This window comes from Adiantum capillus-veneris, chromosome 14 (assembly GCF_014529385.1).
Source record: "Adiantum capillus-veneris isolate H3 chromosome 14, ASM1452938v2, whole genome shotgun sequence".
NCBI classification, from domain to species: Eukaryota; Viridiplantae; Streptophyta; class Polypodiopsida; order Polypodiales; family Pteridaceae; genus Adiantum; species Adiantum capillus-veneris.
Genome location: NC_140944.1, coordinates 84,770,858 through 84,782,383, shown reverse-complemented (window position 1 = coordinate 84,782,383; position 11,526 = coordinate 84,770,858). Strand labels below are relative to the sequence as shown.

General features: G+C 40.2%; 1 protein-coding gene across 1 annotated transcript; it reads right to left on the bottom strand.

Moving 5' to 3' along the window:
• Window positions 1–2,733: 2,733 nt before the first annotated feature.
• LOC147442695 (uncharacterized) lies at window positions 2,734–4,740 on the bottom strand. Its single transcript, XM_086529696.1, has one exon. The coding sequence runs from the start codon at window positions 4,227–4,229 to the stop codon at window positions 3,504–3,506; it is 726 nt and encodes a 241-aa protein (XP_086385822.1). The 5' UTR covers window positions 4,230–4,740; the 3' UTR covers window positions 2,734–3,503.
• Window positions 4,741–11,526: the final 6,786 nt, after the last annotated feature.

Here is an 11,526-nt window from a genome sequence, read left to right as displayed (position 1 = left end):
ACTAATTTTTGATAAATAAAAAATAAGAATTATGACATGCACAGTTTTTATGATATGACATAAATCATTATCAAATTATAGTATCACCTTAAGTAATGGAGTCATAGATCTAGTATATATGCATCATAAAAAGTTGCAATGACATAAATCATCATCAAATTATAATATCACCTTAAGTAAAGGAGTCATAGATCTAGTATATATGCATTATAAAAAGTCACAAATTTTGATAAACTAAATGTTTTATGTGGCTATTAATTAAATTCATAAGTATTGCATGTTTGACTCCCACAACTTTTTATATTTAATTCTAGTCATAAAGATTTTTCTCACATAAAATTTGCAAAAATGTCAAACACATATATAGTTACCATGGATTATTGCATGCACGTTGCTTATTTAAAGATTAGAGTATGAGTTTTAGTGAAACATCGATCTCTATTTTTCGTAGGTGCTTTTCATGAGTGTAGTAATTAACTATTGAGATTGTGCATAAAAGTTGCTTTTTAATTTTTATGAGTACTTTGGATAGCATTTTATAAGTTTGTTAAAGCATTTCTTGAGATGTTTTTTAGATTTCGTGTACCATTTTATTTAAATTCATCAAAAATAAATACTAAAGTGTCATTTTTGATACAAACTAATGTTAATTTAAACACTAGATTAGTAATGAGACACTTTTATGTCTTCTTAATCAAACAATTATTCAAAGAGATTTAGATCGAGTTTTAAAATGTTTTGTATCCACAAAGCACATTTATATGCTGAAAAAAATCTTGAAAACTTTTTGAGCTATAGTTCCACCTTTAATTTTGTGCTTTCAAAGGACTTTTTAACCAAAATTGTATTAAAAAATGTATACTATTTTGCTTATTTTTTATAATATTGGTAAATACGGCTTTTAGAACTTTTCGTAGTCAAGTTTAGAGTGCTATAGAAATTCCAATAAAGTCTATAACATGTTTACATGCTCCAAAAGCCTAGGATATGTTTGTATTTCAAGCTATGGCCAATTTATGGAAAATTACATATGCTAATATATTAACAATATCACTTTGATGAGTGTTTTAGCATTTCAGATACAATACAAAGACAGATTTGATTGTGCACAAAAAATCCACATCAATAAATACTCTGCCTAGATTTTTGGGACACTTGATACCCCATAGATCGAACGATGCAAAACTAGAGTTATATGTTGGTTTTACTAGAGTCAAGATAATTTTGAGATACTATTATATTTAATCAAGGACTGTCCATTTGATGGAGGAAACATGGTAAATGTGTAGCCTATATAAAAATTTAATTAAAATTATGTAGTAATTTGGCCACGTTTTGACAATTTTATAAATGCCATGTTATGGAAGCCAATATTTCATATATGCCATTTTAGTACTTTATATAATGGTGCCCAAAAATATCTTAGTATGGAACATTTTGAAGCATTTCACTTTCCATGCGTATGTATACATATGAAGGACAAAAGTGTAACACAAATACAAATATGGATGTCGTCAACAAAATAATAAAATTATAATATTTATACATCGAGTTTTTTGTTTAGAATAAAAATTATAGGGCTTCAAGTTCCAAGGCTAGAGAAAAACATTTTTCCTAACCGAAAAAAATAAGGGCAATCTTGAAATTCTCCCCGTTTTTAGGTCAAAATTTGAAGCTTTTGCTAGTAAATACACTAAAACTTGTGAAAATCTCCCGGTTTTCTTCGAGGCTTGCTCAAAATCTAACCGAGATTTTAGGATTTTAGTCCGGTTAAAATACACATGACCTCGGTTTTCCTCCAACACTGGAGCCTTCAATCACAATAAATTTTGATGTTCAAAACGGACATTTTTATACCAAGTGTTTATGCCCTAAAATATGCAGGGTACCGTGCCGCCTCTAGTAACCATGGCATTACATTAGACATGGGATTATTTCACACAAGAATAGTAAGATGGAATCAAGGGCCCTCACATCAATCACATTGTAGATTTGCTTTGCCCAAGATCTAAAGTGGTCAATCATCGCATCGTATATCCCAACTGCCCATTCCTTGGAAGACACAGTGCAAGCAAGGCTAATGTTTAAGGGGACTGCCCGGCGGGCACTAACCATAGCATTACATAAGACAAACATAGGATTTCTTTGCATGTGTTTAGTCCAACAACATTCTAACACTCAAGTATTTGTATGAATAAGTTGTTTGATGCAAGGACAAGCATCGCTTACATAAGCTGATGATAGAGAGATCCATGGTTTGGCATAGTGATGAAAGCTTTTGTAGAAAAAATAGTGATGAGAGCTTGTTACAAAAGCTTTCATCAAAGGAAACATGCACTTCTAAGTTCTAAGCACTGTTTGTCTCTTTGATTGAGCTTTGGATAGACTATGTTACCCATGAATGAGTATGATCCGGTCTCTCGCCCGCAATATAGTGCTACCCCCTGATCACATCCAAAGGAAATTGGATAGGACATCGGAGGATTAACCATCAACATAAAGAATATACAGAGAAACTTTCCCAACAAACCAAATTAAAACCAGATAACTTATAGAAAAATATAAAGAATTCATCCCACAGAAATCTCAAGGTTTGTTGTCTTATCTTTCCTATCTGTGAAACAATCAAAATTCTTTCTTATCAAACAAATCTAGATTGAGAATACTCAACATCCATTCAGGACTACAAGACCCCAACCAAACAAACCATCAATGGAGACACTGCAATTTTCACATCAAGAAGCAGCCCAATTTGCACTTGAATTTGCTCAGAACAAAGTGGAGTGAGCGGGCGGCCCACGAAGGGCAGGTTTCTCCGCTTGGGTTAGCATTTATATACATTTTATATCCCATCTTGTGTTGCAAGCTCCCTACATTTGGGAGTCTCTGTCTTTCTGTGCTATGGTTAGCGCATATTACATTCATTGCAAGTCAGTTTCTATGCTAATAAAACCTAGGCTGTGAGAATTCTGTTGCTAGTAAAGCTGGTCCACGGCTACAAGAACACACAGTAATGCAAAGCTCAAGTCGTGGGAAAATTGATTTATGGTTAATAGAGACCTTGGATTAAAGGAGTTCTTTGCCAAGCTCCAGCTAGTCATGTGATGATGGATACAATCCAATACTATCGCTCCACTGACAGCAGTACCGCCACATGTCCCATCGTTGGCGCGCCAACTTGCATCACTGTTTTGATGTCTAATCTATGGTATTAGTGTCTTGCATACATAACACTTCATGGGAGATGTCTCCTTTCTCTTTGGATGTCTGGAAGCGTATATGGGCACACTGCTAGCTCACCGGGCCAGCGACAGCCTTAAGCAAAGCTCCCATTTCTGCAATACCAGAAAATCGGCAGCAAAGTAGCTCTTCAAGAGGACAAAAGAAGCTCACTTGAGAATCATATGATGTGATACCATTAACAAAAGGCAGTTAAGGTGCATGCCAACCTGCCGTGCATGGCCCTGCCTGCACAAGGAATTGAAAAGATGTAGGCTATGGTGCTAGAACGAGCCACGTTCTGCACACACAAAAAACGCATCAATGAAGTGAGGGAGGATCATAAGAGGAGGTGATTCACACCGGGCCGATGGCGGGAACGGAGAATTTCCGTCGTTGAGGCGGGCCTCTGCTTTGCGCTTTCGGGGAGCAGGAGGGCAAACAAGGCAAGCATCAACTGGAATTCTACATTCAGCAGCCTTGGGGGTGGAGCATGAGCTCTCTTCATCCCACCATTCTTCTAGAAGCTCGAGGGGCGCAGTTTGCAAGGGTTGGATCCCACCAATTGCACATGCATCCATATTTCCATCGTCACTTGGACCAGCTTCATGATGATTTGATTTGATGACTGTAGTTTGAGCCATTGATTCAGCATTATCTGCATGTCCAGCACCATAGCTTGCGTGCACCACAGCTGATGCAGCGCCGCATTCATTACCCTTGCTCATGCTAATGTGACTACACACATTCGTATCAGGCCCTCTAATTTCTACCCTAAATTCCTTGTTTCTGCATGCCATTTTCCCTCCTCTTCGACTTGCTGCAGCGGCCAGCGCAGGATGGCATGAGGACGACGAATTAGCTGATGATGCTGAGCTTAGAGAGCGTTTAGGGGTCATACTCACTCTGCCCCTTTTCAAGCTACCTGTGCTGCGCTTGAGAAGCGCCATTTCCTTCATGGGAGCTGCAGCTACCAGAGAGCTCCTGCTTCGAGTCTGTACCGGCGACATTCTTCTCTCTCTCTCTCTCTCTCTCTCTCTCTCTCTCTCTCTCTCTCTCTGCGCAGAAGATCCAAAAGTCTCTGTGTATGTGTGTGGGTGTGTCTGTTAGCTACCCAATTGGTGAAATGAGCCGAGCAAACGAGCAGACTTCATTGGCTGTGTGTGTGCGTGCGTGTGTGTGTGTGTGTGTGTGTGAGAGAGAGAGAGAGAGAGAGAGAGAGAGAGAGCGCTACACAGTGAAAAAATGAGCAGCAAACGCGCACAGGGCATTTGCGTAGAGCGTACGTATTTGAGAGAGAATATTGGAGACTGTGTGTGTCTCGCCTCTTCTTGTTTGTGTGTCTGTGTGTGTGAGAGAGAGAGAGAGAGAGAGAAAGAAGAAGAAGAAGTAGCCTAGTAGACGAAGAAGAGAGAGAGAGAGAGAGCAGAGAGTTCTACTAATAGCTGCACGCGGAGGCGGAGACGATATTATAAAAGGGGCGTCGCTGCCCGGCTGCTGCCCGCGGGTAGCCTGCGTAATTGCCCTCCTCGGACCAGGTCACAAAAATAGTCCTTGACCGGACATCCCACATTCATGTCAAATAGCACCTTCAATTCAAATTTCTTTTTAAAGCCTCAAAATAAAAACGACTACATGGCCAAAAGGTTAAATGCTTCACATGATTCAGATTGCCTTCAATAAACTATTAGACCTATACCCTTAGATTCATTCCCCACATTCATGAGAGAACTCCTTTTCTCTTTATGGGTTCATCCTTCTACCCCACCACACGACACACATGCTCCCCACTTTTCATTTTTCCACTACATGCAACAAGAGTTCAAAGTTCAAGTTCAAACCAGTGGTTCTGTAGCAACACCCACCAAGCAATGGAGATCAAAGATCCCTTGTCATTACAGTGCTCCTAGGCTCAAGATGAAAGATAATCTCATGTTGTAATTTGCTTGTGGAGTGCTCAAGATGAAAGATAATCTCATGTTGTAATTTGCTTGTGCAGGGCTATCTCACCCCTTACATGTGCGACCTTGTAGTTGTTAAGTTTATGTTTCAATTTACTTCCACTTTCCGTCAAAAAAAAACACACCCACCAAACAAATCGTGAGAGAGAGGTTAGGGTACCGAGGAGCTATGTGCTCCGTACTGTGGGAATCCCCCGAGGCATGCACATTGAAGCCAACCCTTTCCTCTCTACCCTCTCCCTGTTTATTGTCTAAAGACCCTCTCTTCTAAACTCAGCGCGTGCCTTTGGGGGAGGCACGATGGCACTGCATGACTCTCTGTTAAACGGGGTTGTTAGAAATGTTGAGCAAACTCCACCTTCTGCAGCTAGGTCAGAACTTCACATCTTGCTGCAGGGAGTAACCCTAATCAGTCCTTCAACCAACACTTCTCTCCTCTTGCCCAATTGCAGGTGCCCATGCCCTTCTCTAGCAGTCCGAGTTCCTATGCCCAAGTGCTTCAAAATCGCTCAGGCTTCAACACGTTGAATAATGTCCATCAATTTCCTTTGTTGTCTCCACAAAAGACTATTGAGGTAGGACATTTTCACAAAATGCATAACCCGGTGGTCTTGTTTCCGGCTCATTAGGCTCCCCTGCAAGTAAGTCTGCATTTCTCTTTACATGATGGTCATTTTACCACTGTTTCCAATGTCTGGAGCAATATTGACCCCCATCAAGAAAGGGATCACAACAATCAGCAAGCTAACCCTGGAAAATCTGATAATACCCCTAAGACAGGTCAGGACAGAGATGCTTCAAAGGATGATAAGGCGGATCAGGAATCTGAGAAAGATCTAGCTCATAACTCATCCCATCAATGTGGGGATCCAACAGGGGAAGTCACTGTGGGTGTAGTTGAACTTGAAAGTTGGTTCAAACGCCTACATGATAGAGTAGTCATCGGATTATGCCATGGTATTCGACTGCCTGTTGAAGTTCTCAAACAATGAATTTCTCAAGAATGGGAAGCAAGTAGGGGTCAAGGGTTAATCAAGAATAGCCCCATGCCTATGTTCAATATAAGGGATTTGACCCCAAAGGCAAAAAGGCATCTAAGGTACCTGTGTGGATTGATTTTCATGACTTCCCTATAGAATTCTTCCCATGGTTAAAACATGTTGGTAATGAGGTTGGGAAAGCTCTAGGTCAAAAGCCTTCTAATGCCATTAATCCCAAGTGGGATCCTCAGCTACTTATTGAAGTTGATATTGATACTAACCTCAAAGATTATGTTACTCTAAAGGACCAGCTAGGAAATATTCTACATGTCCAAAAAATTATCTACAGGAATTTGCCAAATTCTTCCTTTCACTGTCTAAAATAGGGCCACTTAATCAGAGATTGCCCATACTTGGTTAACAAATCTCAGAAGGATGTGGATAAAAGCAAGGAAAAGATAACACCACACCCAAGGCTTTCGGCCAGCTAACAAAAGAAACACCTCAAGAAACAAACAATCCATAAGAAATAAGAGCTTCAAGCATGAGCTACAAGGGGCGGTCGACCAAAGAAAGTAGGGGGACCTCCTTGAGGGGTATACTCTCCCACACTTACCACAAACACACACACTCATTGTGTATTGTGAAAAATGCAAGATCTCGCTCTCCTTCTCCAAGAAAGTAGAGAGGTTGAGAGCCTACACCAACACTCTTGGCTATGGAATGCAAATCCAACCAAGAGCCGTACTTCAATGCTTAAGCTTGCCATCTTCTCCATCTTCATTACTATGCTATTATGTATGCTAGCAAGAAGAGTGATGATAAGTGAGGAACTAATTCTTTCTTCTATGAAATATTTCTTCTTCCTCTTCCCTACCCTCATTCCCTGCTAGCTCTCTCCACCTTCGAAGGTGTTTGAGGTCTTGGGACTAAGGCTTGGGATAGTTAATGATTTCCACAAAGTTTATGTTATGCTCATGATGCATGGAGTTTTCCATCTTCATTGCATGACCTAGGTCACAAGGAACACAAAAATTGTATTGAAACAAGTCTCTCTTGATGGGAGAAACTATACTACAAATTCCTATTGGAGGGGGGACCGGCTCCACATAAATCTATCCTCAATTGTTGTCATGTTCTCTAACTCTCTCTCTTGCAAAAGTATTGTTCATGCCAAGTTAACTAAATGCTATGTTTATGTTGATACCATCAATTATGTTCACCCGCTATGCTCACAAAGTAGTTTCACAAAAGTACTCTCTTTAATTTCCGCTACTCTCAAGTTAATAGGACAATTCCATTACATTGGTATCAGAGCATTTGGTTTCTCTTTCTTGCTTAAGTAGAGAGGTCCTTAAGTAGCCTGTAAATGGTTGATTTTGTTAATTGTATTAGGGTAAGTGGGACTCAGATCTATTATTGGTTTTGTTGAGTGCACTATGTGGGATATGGTGCACACCTCAGAAGCTTTGGACTTAATAATGGAGTCTTTTTAGACTTGCCTACGACTTTACCATTATTGAGCCATAAGAATATCGAAAGGAGCTAGCCCTTGGCAATTCTACAATATTAGACCCACTCCACTACTCTCTATAATTAACCACTTCGAGTTGTGGGTGTAGATACATAAGAGCCGATTTTCAAAGGCTAAGAGGAGTGGCACCTGAGGTTTTGAATTGCCAAAGCATACACTAAGTACGTACAAACATTTTGTTAACATGGCTGACAATAACCAGAATAGTAGAATGAACATTGATAGCTTTGATTTTGCACATGAAGGTGCTAATGATGATGCCCCCATGTTTGTCAATTATCTTGTTACTAGGTTACTGCAAGCTATGGGCAACCCTGCTTTGCAAGCCAAAGTTACTCAACAACTTCGCGCTTATGGGAGTTCCCTTCCACTTCAAGAGGAGAGAGAGCTTAGGAGGCCTCTTGAAGAGACCCCCAAAAGAAGACTCTCTCCTATACGAGAGGAGGAATCCAAAGAGCAAGAAAGAAATGAAACTTTAAGTTCCTCTGAAGATGTGGCTCCACAAAGACGGCGGTCTAGAAGATCGCCAACTCCTCCCAAGAGGAAGAGATCAACACACAGTCCTTCTCCTCGTCACTCCAAAAGGGAAGAGAGGAAAGCAATGAAGAAAAGGGCAAGAAAGAGGTCACCTTCTTATCCTTCTTCTTCACCTTCCTCTTCTTCCGATGAAAGCTATGTCTATTCTCCTAGAGAATACAAGAGGGGAGGACATCGCAAATCATACCCTGCATGACAAAGGTCACAAAAGCTAAAGAAGTTTAAAGAGGGAGGGAAAGAGTATCTCTTTTCTCACCTATGATGGCACCTTTGGTGCTATCGACAAAGTGCTGGCCTTCATTCATAATTTGATGCGGCCTTTGGAGACGAGGGCTTTACGGAGTCCTCCAAGCTATGCCATGTAGCTATGACCTTCTAAAAATCAGCTCATCAATGGTGAGCTAGCCTTCGTGGAAATGATGACGCCCCAAAGACATGGAAAACTCTACAAGTTTCCATCATGAAGCAATTCCTTGCAAGCAATGCAAAGGACAAAGTGCTCACCGAATGGTGCAATTTGAATCTTCTCTCTCATGAGTCTATCCATAAATATGTAGACAAGTTTTGGGATTTACATCTCAAGGCTACTGTCTTCCAAAAGATAGACTTCGTCGAGAAAAAGCAACAATTCTGTGTGGGATTACCTGAAGAGATGGCCGAATATGTCAACTCTCAATGGCCTGGTTCTATCACTGAAGTAATCCATCACACCATGGTTTCTTCACACATCAATTTCTAACAAGGGGCTAGACGGAATGTCAAGCCCATGGAAAACAAATATAAAAATGATGCAAAGGGAAAAACCAATGCCCAAAATTCTTCCCAAGGCACTTCCAACAACAACAATCGGTCCAAGGAGAAGGGAGTTTACAAAGGCAAAAACAAACTCTCTCTTCAAGAGCTTGAAGCTTTTTGCAAGGACCATAAGTGTTTTAAGTGTGGGGAGCAAGGACACGGCTACCATTCTTGCCCAAAGAAAAATGCTTGCAATGATACTCCTAGGGCTTCCACCATCAAAGCTCCAAAAGAGGACGCTCAATGCAAAGGATCATCTCTCTCCTAAGCTTGGGGAAAGATAAGGGAGCATGTTGCCTTCATCTTGTTTGACCCTGGCTCTACTCACAAATTCATATCAACCGAGTTGGCCACCAAGTTGGGCATTCAAGCTTTCGAGATGGGAGATATTGTAACGGCTGACACAACTTTCAAGGGATATCAAGCCTCTGTTATTCCCTTGATTGGGAAGTTGAGGCTTCATGTCCAAATCTATGTCGACAAAGAAGAATTTTTCATCTCTCCTCTCCAACATGAGGATGCTATCCTAGGGGCGCCATGGTTTGATCGCATGGCTGCCAACATGAAGTTCCCTAAAAGGAGAATCAACTTCACCTACAGGGGAAAGAACATGTATATACATGCTAGTGAGTGTGGTTGTACTATACCACTTGTAAATCTTCCTGATTTCGATAAATCAATAAAGAGCTCAATTTCTGTATACATGATTTTTGTCAAAGAGTCCCTAAAAGATCCTAATGTTTTGTCAAATGTACATGGTAGGAATCAAGAAGAGTAAGACTTGTCTAATTTTCTCAAAGGATTCCAAGATGTGTTCATCAATGATATCCCTATGGACTTACCTCCCAAACAGGGGGATGATGACCATCGCGTTGAGCTCCTTCCATCAAATTTCTCAAGCTCAACAAGAGGAGATCATGAGGCAAGTACAAGAATTGGTACACAGAGGGATGGTGAGGCCTAGCTCCTCTCCTTTTGTTATCCAATCCTTCTAGTGCAAAAGAAAGATGGTACATACCGTATGTGTGTGGACTATCGAGCACTAAACCATATCACTATCAAAAATAGGTTTCCCGTGCCTCGGATAGAAGATATGTTTGATAAGCTACAAATCTCTACCTACTTCAGTAGGATTGATCTTAAAAGTGGCTATCATCAAATAATCATAATTGGATGAAGATATCCTAAAGATCACGTTTCGTACAACGTTTGGCCTTTATGAATATCTAGTCATGCCTTTTGGCTTGACTAATGCACCAGCCACGTTCAATTGTCTAATGGAGAAAATTTTTAGACCCTACCGCAAATTCACTAGAGTGTGATTTGATGATATCATCATCTACTCCAAGTCTTTGGAGGAACATAAGCAACATCTCCAAGTGATTTTACAAGTATTAAGGGAGAACAAGCTTTTTCTCAACCAAAAGAAAAAGCAATTTTTTCTTCAAGAGATTCAATATTTAGGTCATACTATCTCTCAAGATGGTATCCGTATGGATACATCAAAGCTAGAGGTAATAAAAGCGTGTCCTAATACAAGGAATCTACATGAGCTAAGAAGCCTTATTGGTATGTGTGCATACTATAGACGCTATAGTATGTGTGCATACTATAGACGCTTCATAGCAAAAATCTCTCAAATAGCAAGACCATTACATGATTTAAATAAGAAGTAAGTTAAGTATGTATGGACTGCTAAGGAGAAAAATTATTTTGACAAACTCAAAGAGAAGCTTACCTCCCAACCAATCCTCATGCTTCGGGATCTCTCAAAGCCATTTGAGGTCCAATGTGATGCTTGTGGTGATTGCCTTGGAGCAGTTTTGCTTCAAGAAGGGCATGCCATAGAATATCAGAGCTAAAGGCTCAATATGGATGAACGAGTCTTGGGCATTTATTAGAAAGAGCTTTTACATGCCCTAGACACATGGAAGCATTACTTATTGGGGACTCCATTTATTCTCCGAACCGACCATAAAAGTCTCAAGTATTTCATGATGCAAACCAAACTTTCGGACAAACAAATGAGGTGGACAAATTTTCTTTTGCAATTTAATTTCCATATTGCTCACATTGCTGGTAAGCACAATCAAGTGACTGATGCACTTTCACGATGAACAAAAGTTAATGTGGTGTCTATAGCTATTCACAATGATCTATCTTCTATGATAGATGAGTATGCTACTTACCCTGACTTTAGAGACTTATATAATGTCAGCCCTTGTTTTGGGAAAGAAAGAGGAACCATTCACCTTGCAGGATGGTTATCTTCTCCACGGCAATAGGCTATGTGTTACCCATTCCCTTCGTGAGAAATTTATGTATGAATCCCATGCTCCTCCCTATGCAGGGCATATAGGCATTCAACCTACTCTTTGAGGAGTAGAGATGTATTTCTATTGGCCTACCATGAAAGTGGGCATACAAGAGTATGTTTCAAAATGTGTAGTATGCCAAAAGACCAAGTATGATAGAGGGAAGAAACCTAGATTACTCAAGC